Source organism: Crocodylus siamensis, chromosome 1 (genome assembly GCF_052110815.1).
Source record: "Crocodylus siamensis isolate JL-2025a chromosome 1, ASM5211081v1, whole genome shotgun sequence".
Taxonomy (NCBI): domain Eukaryota; kingdom Metazoa; phylum Chordata; order Crocodylia; family Crocodylidae; genus Crocodylus; species Crocodylus siamensis.
Genome location: NC_143395.1, coordinates 188,982,427 through 188,997,989, shown reverse-complemented (window position 1 = coordinate 188,997,989; position 15,563 = coordinate 188,982,427). Strand labels below are relative to the sequence as shown.

The 15,563-nt window shown below is 39.4% G+C and overlaps 1 protein-coding gene across 4 annotated transcripts in view; it reads right to left on the bottom strand.

Annotated features, from left to right (window-relative positions):
- Positions 1–15,563, bottom strand: part of ESF1 (ESF1 nucleolar pre-rRNA processing protein) — a 73,573-nt gene that overhangs the window by 51,119 nt on the left and 6,891 nt on the right. For all 4 annotated transcript variants that reach the window (XM_090051231.1, XM_090051217.1, XM_090051240.1 and 1 more), the window contains 5 exons: positions 12,385–12,498; positions 8,437–8,537; positions 6,100–6,252; positions 3,703–3,817; positions 2,826–2,955 (listed from right to left, as the gene is read on the bottom strand). In XM_090051231.1, the coding sequence (XP_089907357.1) occupies positions 2,826–2,955; positions 3,703–3,817; positions 6,100–6,252; positions 8,437–8,537; positions 12,385–12,498 (613 nt within the window). The remainder of the gene's footprint in view (positions 1–2,825; positions 2,956–3,702; positions 3,818–6,099; positions 6,253–8,436; positions 8,538–12,384; positions 12,499–15,563) is intronic.

Sequence of the window (15,563 nt, the reverse complement as noted above, 5' to 3'; positions counted from 1 at the left end):
CTCCATGTCCAAGATGTCACATTCCAAAAGCATGCCTCATATACCTGTATTCAATTCACTATACACATAGCTGTTCACTGCACAGGAGTGACAGTATATACACTGCATATCTACAGAATGCCTTATCAATTACAGTGGTTATAAGCAGAATCCTGATACAGGGAGGGTAGACAGCTTTAGATGTAGAATCACCCACATATTTATTTGCACACAAGTGTTTGCTCTGAATTGTCCGTTTCCATACCCCTAGTTTATCTGTTGCAGCTCAGGCCAGGGAGCTGTTTGTTTTGCAAGTTTTTGTTGGTTTTTTTTTGGTGGCGGGGGAGCGGTTATTTTGTAATGGCAAAATGTCTCTGTCCAAATAAACAGGAGAAGCTTTACTTTCAGTTAATGAAACTTGCCTGGTACCCTACTTACCTAAAGAGTGCAGAGTAAGTGCATACACAAGGAAAGAGGACAGGAACCACAGCTTCTCTTTCCAACCTGAAGGCATACCTCGGAAGTTCCACAGGATCTCAAGCTTCCAAACAGCCTAGAGAGAGCTCAAACTCTACATGACCTCTACTTACCCAGTAAAAGATTACTTACAGAGAGCTTATGAGCTCCATGTAAAAGCACCATTATTCCAGGATCCACAGAGTTTGAAACTTAATGAATTCCCTACATTTGCTACCTTCCACGGGCCTGGCAGAGCTTTTATTCAGCTTCTTCATGCCCTGTGTTAGCTTTATAAATTGCACTTTGGGCTACACAGGCTCTACAGCTCAAACAGCTACAGCAAATGGGCAAATTTTACCAATTAATTACAGCATTAATATCATAAGCTTGTCATTTTTTTTAAAACAACAAGGGTTCAAAACCTTGAGCTACATTTCTTAAAAATATGAAGGTGTTTCAGAAAGTAATGGTAATTCCTCAGTAAAAACACTGTGTGTACAATGCGTGGAAACTAAGTAGCAGCAGAGGGAATACTGATGCACTAATAGCAGCAGAGGGAACACTGAAAAGCACCCAGATATCATTCAGCACAATATTTAATTGGCATAAACAAAGAGCCAACAAAATTACTATATTACACTGTTGAACACATTATCACATATCACTTCTCTATATAGCTGTAAGTCTCAGTAAGAGATCACTGCACACAAAATAGTTTTATTTCAAAATTGCCATTGCTTTCTAAAATACCCCCATATATTTGTCTCCTAGCTGCAGATGCCAAGGAGTTCTAAGGTGTTCTGAAACCACAGTACTTCATTTAAGTACGCATAGCCTCAGGATTGTGTGCTCTTAATCACATCTTCATACTTAATCTGAGCATATTTGATTTCCCAAACTTAACATAAACAATGCTCATTAAGCAGTGGCTAACCCAACTACACCTAGTGCTGGGGTACCAGCAGCCATGAAAGTGATTAACTCCCATTATTCTGAAGGCATCTAAAAGCTTCCTCCCCTTAACCAAGTATGGCAACTATGACACAAATAAAGAGTTCAATTACATTACAAAATAGACAACAGAACCAAAAGATTCCATGCATTTAGGCAGTTTATGCAGTTATAACCAATGTGCCACTAACTAATATCTGTTATAACATAAGCAACAGGGAAACAATTTAGACGTGTATTATGTTGCTCTTCAGCAAATGATACATCTTACCAAATATATGTAAAAGTAGAGCTGACTCACCAAAAAACAGTAACTTAAAAGAAGATGACCAGTACAGTATAAGACACAAACTTGCTCTAAAATTTAACTAGCTATTATGGGAGGAAACCGGTCATAAAGCATAACCATTACAATTACACACAAGTGTTTGATTTCTGATTAATCGTGTAAAAACTACCAAATTTACTAGATACCTTGCTTTAATGAGACTCCATTTTCTTCAGTAACTATGTACAGTTTTTACATTGGAGAAATCTTTTTTAAAACTAAAAGGTAGACAGCAAGACATTAGGTAAAAGCCAGATTTCTCAAGTTTTATAACCTGCAATTCCAAAAGCAGTGCAACTAATTTTTGAAAAATTCTACAGGAAAATCATTATCTTTAGCTTTCAGTGTAAGCATGACAATTTTCAAAGGAAACAAGGGTTGTTGTTTTTTCAGCAAAGTTAACTGGGGATTGAAAATGGGGCTCCATAATGGATCTTGACTGTAGCCTTAAAGATAACCTACAAACAGCATAAACATGGGCCCGTGTGTGTGTGTTCTGAATATAGAAACCTTAAAAGCTCTTTTTTTTTTTTTAATCTGAGAAATATACAAAAAAAGCCAAGTTCCATCTTTCCTAATTTGCTGGAAGATCTATGGAATTCTCAGGAGATATTTATTAGGCTGTAACACCAAAGCATAATTCAAGGACAAAGAAATGAGAATTTGTAAACCACAGGTGCAATTCTTGATCAGAGTGCTAACTAGCCACTGAGGTTAACCGTTCATAACAAAAAACCCGTCAAATAGCATGCTCGCCTCCATTTTCAGTGGTTTATTTTGAATTTCCTTTGATCTAGATTTTCATAATTTCCTTAGCTTTCCAGTCAGAACGCAGTCTTTTAAAGTTGAAAAAAACTGAATACCAATTGAAGGAAAGCAGGAAGGCCTATACCACAGAAAGAAAGCGTACAAAACCACTTCTCCCCTTTAATTTTGAAGGGAGAATTGTAATCTCTCCACAATGAAACTTGACTACAAGAGTTACCATGAACAAAACCCTGTCTCCACTAAAGAAATAAAGTTTAAACTGTTAAATGTAAAGAATACTGTATATCTTGAATTGATCTGCTCTTGGCTTCAGCAAAAATTCCATACATGTTACACATACCTTCTTGCTCTTCTTCACTAGATGAAGCCAAATAAGCTTGAAAATCCATGTCAAGAAGTTCATCCTTTTTAAATGTTCTACTTAGTGAAGTTACTCTTTCATGATCTGTTTCATCCCATGTGACATCTACCTTTAAAAAAAAAAAGATAACGACACAAAAAGTTAAACCTCAACTTGGGTCAACATAGAATTTCAAACTTCCTATTACAGATTTATCAAGAGAAGTAAAACAAAAGCCTGACGTGTTATGCTAAATTTTCACAATAAAAGGCTACCTTTAGAGAGTAGAACCAAAGGCCTCATTTTAAATTGATTTGAAAAGCAACCTTAAGGAACTGCTATGGAGTATCCACATCGTATTAAGTAGATCAGATCATCAATACCTTAACTCCAGGTTTTTCAAATGTACCCTACATAGATTTCCATGTATTTTAAGTACACAGATAGACGGAGGAGTCCACTACTGGATAAATAAAATAATTTGTGATGAAATCACAGCTGAAAGCACTTAATTTTTTTAATGCCTATATGTAGATCCAATTAAAAGATTTATTTGTAAATATTCAAAATTGATCCTTTTCGCAGATAAGGTATACTTGAGACTGACAGACAATGCATTATTTACAACAGGTTGAATCTCTGTTTAAAGTGATAAACTTAGCCTTACTCACAAAGTCTACTTGTAACTCATAAAGCACTCACATAACATAGACTTTCAGCATGTTTTCACCACATAAAAACAAAGAAATCAAACCTTTCTCCACTATCTCCAATGCCACAAATTCTTTATTTACGTATTTTACAAACCAAGCCAAACAGAACTAAACAAATTACAAAAGAATTAGGAAAAAATAAAAAAGAAACATTGTTAAGGTACCTTTGATGTTCCCATAGCAGCAGATGTGAAGTACTTTGGTTTATATGCAGCTCCATCCACTTCTAAGGCTACATCCTTTGGCTCATCATCAAATGCAACATTATCTGGAATAAATCTTAAAAGCAAAGATGTCTTGTTATTGAAACATGCTGCAGTGCTTCAAAGGAATAAATGGCACTGAGGTTCAGCTTATTTCTAATTAAAGCCTTACAAATTAGTACAGAAAAATTTACTAGGATAAAGTGTGGATAAGACTGTTAAGAGAGGAACATACACAATTCAGTTCTTAAATATTTCCTATATCTGTTAAGAGACAAAATTGAGCTCTCAGTTTTGTATCTGTACAAACTGAGTTTCATATCAACTGTTTGAACTGTACTTTCACATCCTTCCCATTTTTACCATAACCTTATGAAAACCAAAAATCAATCAGTCAAAAAAATTTTTTAAAAATTTAAACTACTTATTCTGAAATGTTAAGGACCTTACACATAACCAGGATGGGTAGAGCTTCTTTCCAAGCATCACAACTAGAATTTTGTAACTATACAATAAATCATAAAAATTACAGAGAATGCTTTCCTTTTTCTGGCCAGGAGAATGTCATACGTGTATACAAAACCGATAAACAAACTGAAGCAAACAGCTCTAAAATATCAAGCAACACAAGGATTAAATAACCAGTACTATTGGACATACTTGTATCTTTCCTAGCATGTCAAGATTACAGCACAGAATACAAAACCTAATAAAACAGAGGCAGAATCTCTTAACTTTGCTGCCTGATGCTCAAATGATGATTACAGAATTTGAGAGATGAATAGAAAACCCCTGTATGTCAACTAGCTTTGATCCTGTAAGCATTACTTGCTCTTTTAGGACAGACTTACTGAAAGAGTTCCGATTTTCTTACAGCAACAGGACAGAAAAAATATTTAAACACCACTAAAAATTAAGAGAAAAGCTACATAAAGCTGTGAAATACTAAAGGAACATTAGCTTAAAACAATTTCTGGGGAGACTTCCAATTTTTTATGATTTCACAAGTCTTAAATAAACATGACTAGAGAAAATTCTTTTTTCAGTATCTTGACTTTGTGCATCGACAAACACATTGTACGCAGGCAGTTTTGCAACACCTCACATTGCACAGGTCTTCCCTGCTACAACAGCAAGGATAAATATTTCATAAAACAAAATAATTGTGAGAAACTAAGAGATTTGGACTGTTTGAAACGTCCTTAACTTTTTTCTGACTAGATTTTATGTTACTGATATTCCTTGCAATGAAATCTGTACATCCCTATACATTTTTCCAGAACATCCCAAAAAAAGCCTCCGTCCCCAACATAACATTGAATGAAAGATCAGGGATATGCTTTGTGAAACTTCAAACTTTATAGGGTATGTTTAGAGCAAATATGAAGGTTTAATTAATAAGGACCAAAAGTTAGGTATTCTAAATTACAATACTCAAAATCTATGAAATAACACACGTTTTTTCCCCCATAGCATTCAATCTACCAAAACTGGGATCCAAGAGCTGATTTCTATTGACAATGTCAAAGGAGAAAGGGTTTTTTTTGTGCAAAAGAATTTGGAACAAAGATAAAGCTATTTTAACTTCCTGACTTCTTAAAGGTAGAGCTGAGAATGATCGAACTTTCCAATTTCAGCCTCAGCACAATGCTGCCTTACATCCGAAAAACAGAGTAGATGTCAGTGTCCTACTAAGTTTACCTGACTGCAAAAAAAAAAAAAAAAAAGGAAGATTTGCACCTGAAACTCTCTTTTAAAATACTTTCTTTAAGGTGGGTACTTTACAAGTTTTCCATCTAATCATAAAAATTATTTTTGCTTCTCCTGAGAAAAGCTCAGTGTATTCATGTCTTAGTTCAAAGACTATTACCATATTTCACAGTGTATACATCAGGTTCTGAAACTCAATTTTTGCATCTTAAAAATCAAACTCGACTTATACACTGTGCCACATCAAAAAACTGAGCACAGGGCTGGGCTCAATGCTTGGCTGTTGCGGCCTCATCCCCTGCAAGCGGCACTACCTGGGCTGTACCAGAGCTGCTTGCACGGGATGGGGCTGTACCAGCTGGTCACCAAGCCGAGCCCTGTCCCCATCCCCTATGAGCAGCGCTGGGCTCACAGGAGATGGGGCCACACCAGCCAAGCCTGGCCCCAACTTGTACATTATGCCTATGAAAATCCTTACCTTTTAAATCGGAAAGCCAGGGGTTGATCTATACACCCTGTCAGCCTATACACTGTGAAATATGGTATAAGTTTTTTGTCTCAATTTTTTGATAATGAGAACAACAGAGTACACCCCCAATACTTCAAAACTTGCTTTAATTTTTCCCTGAAATATATCATTTGCTTTACCTCAGATCTACAAAAGAACAGCTACTTTCAAATTCCAGTCCATCACATTCCTCATATATTTTATTAGCTGTTTCAGGAGAATCACATTCTACTACTGCATAGAAGTATTTCAGCCGTTTGAACTGATATTCTCTTAATTTTTCTGTGTGAAGCCTGTGAAAGTAAAGGTGACACATATACGCAGAACACCGTAGTTAACACAATAAAACAAAGTTATAGCTTTAAAAATACATTACATATTTAAAAAAAGGAAAAGGTAAGAAAAAGTTTTCCATACACAGACTAAATCTTACAAAAGGATCAGATCTTTTGCTGAGCAGTCCTACCCTCATGTATAGTACTATGCTTGGGCATAAAGGTTTAACTTACATTATTCTCTTTTCAGGACTAAGGCCTTAAATCAGTACACCTCCTTCAGGCTGCATTTCCCTTAAGATCGATTAGTTATTATGTACAAATACTAAACCTTTCTTTTTGTAACTTTGATGCACATTTTGACAGTACACAGCACAGAGGTTTTGTTTTTGTTTTCTTAAGAAACACACTTTAGAGAAGAATGCTGTGCACTCACTCCAACGTTTTGTTCAGCTTATCTATTTTGACAACAAGCATCAGGGTTTAAATGCAAGTCCCATATTCCAAAAGTGGAATATTTCTGTAAGTTAGTCGATTATGATTTTACTGAATGGTACCAATATCTCCATCTAGTGGTGAAAAATAACTGACAGGATTTCTATAGTTTATGATGATCTTTCAATCAGAATTTGAGATTTACATATGTGATTTTTTACCTATCAGTACAGACACATACTCTTCCAAATATGCACAACCATTTCATTTCTTTAGTACTACTGTTTTTAAGATATATTATAAAACCTATTTTCACTACAAAAACTTTTCAGCTGCTTGCTAAGTAGCTGGGAAAAAGGATAGAGCTGATGTTATGAGTTGTAGAGCATATTCTGTTTGAGGCTAAATTGTCTAGACAGAGATACCAACAGAACAGTTTATTTGGTTCTTATCTTTCTATACACCTTAAAAATACATTACATATAGTACACTATACCATACAGTTGCAAAATAATGATTTAACATTCAGCAAACTAGGCTCACAAGCCATGAGCTAACACATGCAGGTGAACCACTGAGCCCAAATGGAGCCCCACTACATGAATGGAATGGAACACTTCATCAAATTAGGGTCTTAAATGCTATACTGCAAAAAAATTATTCACACATGTGATGCAACAGTGAGCCAAGATCACTTGAAAACAACCCATCAAACTAGAGAACAGGTGCAGCAATATGGAAACAATTGTTTTAAACTAGGGGTGCACCAATACAGATTTTGGGGGCTGATACCGATAGGTGATTTTAAGGAGGCATATCAGCCAATACCAATCTGATTTCTGATACCATCTGCACGCAGTTGTAAGTCTGTTGTGGTGGACAGGAAAGGGGGAGGGAAGGGGTGTGGTAGGGCAGATCAAGGCCCACGTGGGGAGGGAGGGAGGGAGTAGGACAAGGACGGGGCAGATGCTGTCCAGCTAGGGCAGGGCAAGGCAGGGGACAGGATGCTGTCCAGCTGTGCCAGGACAAGGGGGGCAGCTCTGGCACGCACCTTGCGAGGGCATGGGGGAGGAAGGGGACGTGTGCCCCAGATAGGGACATGGGGAGGGGGCAGGGCTGCAGCTGTGGGCTGGGGCCAAGTTCTTCCTGGTGCGCGAGGGCTGTGCTTAGGGTGGACAACAACAGTGCTGGGTGAGGGCTACAGCAAAATTTGTGGTAGCTGCAGCCCCGCTCCATAACCTCTCTTAAAGCACCACCACTGCCTGCCCTGAGCACAGCCCCCCCAGACGCCGGGAAGAGCCCAGTGCAGCCCCAGACTCAACCTTCAATTACAGCCCACTCCACCCTGTGCAGATATGGGACACATGCCCCTCCTGGGCTGTGTGCAGTGGTGGGACCTACCCTCCCCGTCCCACCCGCTGAGCAGTCTCATACCCTACCCTGCCCCAGCTGGGCAGCACCTGACCCAGCCCCTGCCCCATTCCCTCCTTCACCATGGGGGCCTTGATCTGCTCCTGCATGCCCGTTCCCTCTGCCCTCCCCATCCACCACAACAGACTTACCAGCTGCACACATGCACAGGCATTTATTGGCCAAATTTATCGGCCACATCAGGCCAATTTCCGATGCAATCAATTTTCTTTATATCAATGCTGATCCAATATCAGACCAATGTATCAGTGCGCCTCTATTTTAAACACACTTAGTCTGGTCTTTTCACCCAAATGACACCCACAATTTTCTACTATTTGAAAATTGCATTAATACCCATGTTTCTCTGTGGTATTTTCTGGAAGACTTAATAGTTCTACAGGTCCTTGTAATTCTTCCTTTTTCAATCTCTCCTTTCCAAACTCTGAAGGATAAATCTATAAATTCAGCAAAAGAAACAGTTATGAATCAATTGCAAAAGTCAATATCCATAACCCCCCCCCCATATCATCAAGCAGGCACTCTAATATATATTTTTTTTAATTTACAGAATCTTATACTTTAAAGGCTCTAATCCTAACACCAGTGCACTTAATATTAAGCATAATACCAGTAGTCCCTATTGACTTCAGTACACGTAGTGATGTGAATAGAAGCAAACACAGGCATAAGTGTACTTAGGGTTGAGATAATTGATACTAATTTGTGATAACAGGTTTTATATTGAGCATACAAATAAAACACTAATTCTGAAATCTAATCAACTGCAAAAAAACAAGAAAGACAGTTTTCAGTTACTGTATTTACCTGAAGCCAAGATGAAGATGTTTTCCTCATTCAACACTGGGGATAAATGCCTCATCTTGGATTTGAGGACAAGGGGCAGGCAGTGGCTGTGACTCTGACTCAAGCCCTAACCCAGTAAGTGGGGAAGCTGCCACTGCTGCTGCTACCTAGCCACAGCCACTGTGTGATCTGTTCATGAGCAGGAGCCAGAGATGGGTCAGGAAGCACAGGAAAAAGTGGCGGGACAAGAGGGTGGCAAGAGGTATGGGTGGCAGCAAGAAAAGCCCTAGGAGGGGCAAGAAATGGGGACTGGACCACTTGCTTCTGTTATTTGCTGCCTCCCACCCCCACTCCTCGTTTTCCCAACCACAGAAGTTTTAAAATGAATTCAAGAATTTAAGGGAATTTAAAACGACCCTCCTATAATTAATATATAGAACAAATTTATAATTTTTCATGTATAGAATCTAATTATTTAGGAGGGGTCATCTGAAATTTAGTGTCATCTTAGATTCAGTAAAATACAGTATTAGACTAGTCCACACTTCCTTAGCTAGTTTGAGTGGTTTCATATGATTAAGACTTCATTCTGTGGTCTGACTAAACTGGCTATAATCTTATACTCCCAGTGAACACTACCCAGTTGATGGATACCATAAGTACAGATCTAACCACACCACTTAGGTTATAGGATTGGAGGGGTTTTGTCTGTTTGTTTTATTTTGTTTACTTTTATTTTTTTCATCCTTCTTCCTCTTTGCATACAATAGAGGAAGCCAGCTATGCTATGAAATGAAGTAGTCAAATTCACAAAATAAGATATAAAATTACATTTTCTTTGTAACCTCTTATTCAAGTCAAATATAACCATGACAAGGTTATTTTTGATCTTTCAATAAAAACCGGATTTTAAATTATTATTGAGATAATGCTGAAATGAATACTCAATTATTTTTTATGTAGTACATACAATTAAACTAGATAGAATTGTTTCTCACCAAAAATTATTTGGGAGGGAAAGACTAAAACTCTGAGCAAAGGTCACAAGCATTCAATTCTTCCATCATGCACTGTCCCCAAAACCATGCAAAAATGAAAAACAAGAGATACTCAGACTACTTCATTCTCTGTGCTCTAACCAAATAGCCGTCATATATACTGCTACTCGTATGTTCAAGAAAATACTTCCCCCGAGGAACCAATTTTCTCCAGACACTCATTGATTTAATGTTGAAAACACTCAGAGATGCCAATGTTCTCAGTCATTTCCAAGTCACACTCCTAAAACACTGTAAATATATATATTTTTTTATTCATCTGTTTTTAGGCATGAGGTAAAAGATGTCATTGTTTTGAAAAAAAAGTCTTTTTGGGAGCAGACTAGTCATATAAATAAATGTATATAATAAAAATGGAATACATTTTACCCTAACTGAAAGCTAGGAACACAGAATATCACAACCTTGATCTAGTGATTATCAGCAGAGTTACTGGACTGGTTATATTATATTTCATTTGCAGGAAGTCTTTAAAACCGAACTAGAAACTGCATGTTCAATAGTGGATGAATATTTTCTGATAAACTGTATTTCTTAGTTATGTATAATATGAATTTATAAGATGCTTCAAGTTTTTATAAAAGTATTAATCTAGTGAATATATTGTTTCTATTTAATACCTAAAAATACTCTTAAAAAGAACATTAAGGCTGTGTCTACACAAGCAGAGGAATACACTTGGCAGCAGCACAAATTACCTCCGTGCATGCCCCTGCACATGCAGCTCACTGCAGTACAAACTGTCCCACAATGGGCAAACTGCCATTGCCCACCTCGTCCTGGCACTCCAGCTAGGGAAAGCTGGAAACTGGGTCCAGGACCTGTGCTGGTTCCAGCAGTCCTACTTGGTGTTGTAGGGCACCACAAAATTGGTCTTTAAAGCAGCTTAAATGGCCTTCTGCACTGCTTTAATGGTGTTGCTGTTTGCACATTTGGCAGCTTTAAATGACTTTGGTATCTAGCAAGATAAGACACCTCCGAGGTGTTTTAGTTTGCTACCTAACAAAGTGCAACAGTGCATGGGGTACTGAAAGCCATTGTGCTCGGGGCTTGCTGAGCCCCGCGCAGCTCAGGGGCTGTGGGACCCAGCAGGCAGGTTTCACTGAAGGAAAAAAGCAGCAAGCCCAATTTTTTTTCCCCTTCCTGGAGCCTGCTGGCCTGAGCTGTGCGGCAGCCTGGTGCTTCCCTCCACAGCTGCAGCACCCCCCAGGACCAGCTGGATTGGGTGCCAGTGGACAGGTGCCACCTGGGGGGCCCCCGCACAGCTCTGGGACCACTCGGCCCACTGGCAGCTCGCCCCCCTCCCTGCTGTCAAAGAAGCAGGTAAGGATCAGGCCCGCACCCTTGTGTACATGTTATGGGGGTTTAGTTAGGTTTAATTCTCTCTATATTGAAGTGGTGTTTTTAAAAAAAACACTGTTTCTATTTAGAGAGAACTAACCCAAATTAAACCTCTGTGGCATGTACAAGCAGCCCTAGAGGCATGCTGGAGCAGCAGGGAGCAGCACAGAGACCTGGCTGCCAGCCAGAACATTGCTCTGGACATCCTAGTTTCTGTTTGTGCTGGTGAACGCTAGTTTTGTGTGTATTGCACTGCTTTTTACTCCAGCACTTTTTTTTTTTTGTCGCTACCAGGAAGTCCTGGTAGTAAATTTTGCTGGCCTGTTTAAATGTTCACCGCATGTGATTTGTGAAGCCACAAAGAGGTTTGTGGTGCCACAAACTGCACACCCTTGCTCATATGGACGCAGCCTAAGGTTGCAATGCCACATGTTTAGAAAATGCCAAAATACAGTTTGACTGTGCAACTGCAATTTGGCCTCCTGTGCATGTAAGTTATGATAACATTTTTAACTATGTTGTCATAAGCAAAAGTTCCCTGCTGTACCTCATTCCCCCTTTCTATTTAATTGATTTTAATGTGGACAAAGCAATAATGTCCCCTAACACTATTCTGGGAAATGACTAAACTCTGAAATTAAAAAAAAAAGGAGTCACCTAGAAGAACTGAAAAATTCTGCCTAAACAAACTGTTTGGCAAATGTACATGCAACTGAATATAGAGCATTAGTATAGGACGTGCTCGACAGCTGTAACAACAGTGCTACAAATCCCAAAACAAATGAGAGAAAATTACACTGCTTGTGTATATGAACTGCTCCTTATCAGATAATGGAGGTTTGTCCACTCTAAGGGGACAGGAGAAAGCCCTTAGTGTTATGCTTTAAAAGTATCTTCAGCTTATTATCTCATGGAAGGACATGTGTAGAACTAACACTCAAACTGAAATAAGTTCTAATACAAACCAATTGAAGAGCAGAGGGAAGGACAGGGGAGCTAGCCAGAAAAATGTTTTTTATTGAAAACAAATGAAAAAAGCAACCTTTTGAAACATCAAAATACATTTTTGTTTATATTCCCATTAGAAATCAATCCTTACCTTTACAGAAAATATAACAGCTCCTTTAGGTGTGAAGGAATTAAACAGAGCTAGTAGGTCTTTAGCCTTTATCCTATCCCAGTCCATGTTGCAAACTGCTAATCTGCTGGTAATCTACATTGAGAAATAAAGCAAAATATATTAATTGCAACTGGATGTTGGCAGTTGATTCCTTAGTAAAAACACTCAATTGTACAGTGATCATTCTTTGGCAACACAGAAGTGAATGACAAAGCAAAGGGAAGACATACAAATACAACCCCCCACAGTACTGGCTCTACTATTTGTGATACAAGCAATGTATCTCATAGTTGACATTCATCTTTTGCTTTCATAAAATTCATCCAGCTTTACAGGCCATTTTATTTTATATTTCAACAAAATAGGGCTATGATGAAATATGCTTTTATTACTTTGTTTATACTATTCTCTACCCTCTGTTATAGAATTATTTTCCTAATGTGCAATTTTACATTTCAGTTAAACTTTCTAAAATAACTAAAAAAATATTTTTCTAAATTTCATTGACTCACAACTGCAAATTTTGATGGGATAGCCAGGTTAAAATATTTCAGATTTCTTGCGTTGTGGAAGTTCAACATTTAAAAATAGGGTCCACCAATAGACTTCCTTGGCTGATACTGATAGCCAAAGATTAACCATACTGGCCACTGCCAAGTCCATAACCAATACTCAGTAATAACGCAAGGCATTTTAAACTACTGACATAAAGACACCTTTTTTTGGCGTGCTCCAGCAGTGTGGCTCATGTATCAGGGTCCCTGTGCTTAAAATTGGTGGTGGGGGCGCTTGAACTAAAGCTTGTTCTACAAGCTTTAGTTCAAGCACCACCACCCCCCGCCATTTTTAAGCATGGGGACACTGACATGTGAGATGCTGCTGCACTTTAATTACAGTGGCTGTTGGAACCACTTTAATTCAAGTGCGGCCCCTCCCACCTTTGGAACATACAGATGTGCCCAGGTCCCTTGCCAGTTGCAGCAGGTAGGGCTGGCCTAGCAATGCCTGCAACTGGCTGTGTGGAGCCCTTCAGCTCCTGCTCTTCTGCATGTCCTTGAACCCCAGCTTGCAGGCAGGGCCTGAGCCTGCCCAGCAGGGCCAAGGCAGAAGGTATGATCCTTCTTCACTGACCAGGGCTGTGTGGTCTCTGGTCAAGGCTCCCCACTCTCCTCCCTCTGCCCAGGGAAGGGCCACAGGACCATTCCAGGCCTGGAGAAGCCAGGCCATTACACCGCCACAGCCAGGTCCCAGACTCCAGTGCGGGGAAGGGCCTGTTTCTCCTCCTGGTACTGCTGTTGCCAGGGGCATGGCAAACCCCTGTGTTTGACAGCGGAGGCTGAATAGGCCCAGCCCTGGAAAGGGCAGGAACCAGCTGGGCTAAAAGGCTAGGGGAAGACCCTGCTGCACACAGCAGGGGGAAGCAGCTGCCCCAGCCCCTGGGACATGGGCCCCCAAGCACTGAGGGCTGAGTCACGCCAGGCCAGGCAGCTCCAGTCATGTCTCTGCAGCACTCGCCACTTTCTATAGTACCCACCCTGGCCCCAGCCAACAGTCCATATTGTGCCAGCACCCAGGACACTGTACCAGCTACCGTACTCCACTCCAGCCCAGTCTTGCCCCGTAGGAAAGGGGATGGGGTGGGAATGGAGAATGGCTCAGGCCCCTGCACCTGGATTGGGCCCTCCACACTCACGGTCACCATGGCTTGTGGGAGTGAACCCAGGTGTCCAGGGCCCCAGCCAGAAAGCATAATTATCTGTAAACATTATTGGTTACAATAGCCAAAAAAGCCAATAGCCGACAATGTTATTTCCATTTTATCAGTGTCTATCAAATATCTAACTGATATAGTGGTGTACCTCTCTTTAAAAGGCAGTGTCAACTACAATTGTGGCCTCGCTGCAAATATGGTTTGCGTATAAAAAAAAGTTTATGCCCTCTCTGAAAAGACGTTCATGAAGCCCTAGACTTACATTTAAAACTCTCTTTTAAGCTGAAAAATTTCTTAGTGGATAAAAAATCTTAGCAGAAGAGAAGAAACCTGATTTTCTACTACTAGGAAATTAAAACAGCTGCTTTAACAATTCAAAGACATATGAAAATTAGGAACACATAAGTAAACCTAAATGACCTAAAAAGTTTAAAAATAATAATAAAAAAATATATATATCAAATTTTATATCATGATTTTTATCCACATTACACATGGTAACTGTGGGCATGGCACAGGTTGCCTGCTCTGACACTGCATCTACCATGTGTAATGTGGATAAAAATCATGATACAGTTGCACTTCATGTAGATTACTTTTGATGTAGTGCAACTGTGGAAAGAAACAAGCCCTTCCAATGGATGGCTCAGTAAAGCATCTGTTCTCTACATAGTAGCAGTCAAAGCAAACAAGTTTAGATAATAAATAAGCAGTTCAATGGAGCTGATGCAGTAAGGTTCATCTGATGCCAACTGCTGTGATAAAGGATGGCAACACTAAGAATGGCTGCATGGTAGGAAACATGTCCATGACTCGGACTTAAAAAGGAAAAAAAAAAAAAAAAGAGAGAGAGACAGAAAGCTACCTGTAACACTGCAATTGCATAATCTGTTTTTAAATGCAAGATTTATTTTAGAATGTGCCAGAAAATAGACTACTTTTCCTTGCAATGCCCTCTCCTGGTCACTTTAATTGAAAATAAATTAAGGGGTAGTTTGACATCCCAAGAGAACTCTAAAATCAGTCACATAAGACAGTCTTACCTGATATCAGTTACTAATGGCTTGGCTAGGACAACAGGAAAGAAAATTAAACAAATAATTATCAGAGAATCTTAGGAAAGCAGGGCTGGAAGGGACCTCAACACATTATCTAGTCCAATCTCCTGCTCAAGGCTGAATCACTACTGACTGTTTAGTCAGATATCATCAGTCAAAGTGTTTGTCTAATTATATTAGCCAGGGGTGCACTGATAGAGATTTTTGGGGCTGATACCAATAGCCAATTTTTAAGGAGGCATATCAGTCAATACTGATCCAATTTCCAATACACAGTTCTTCAGCTTGAAGAGCTGCATCCAGCTGGTAAGTCTGGTATGGTGGAAGGGGTGTGTGCGTGTGTGCGTGTTTGGGGGCAGGAGGAGAACCACAACACACAGATCAAGGCC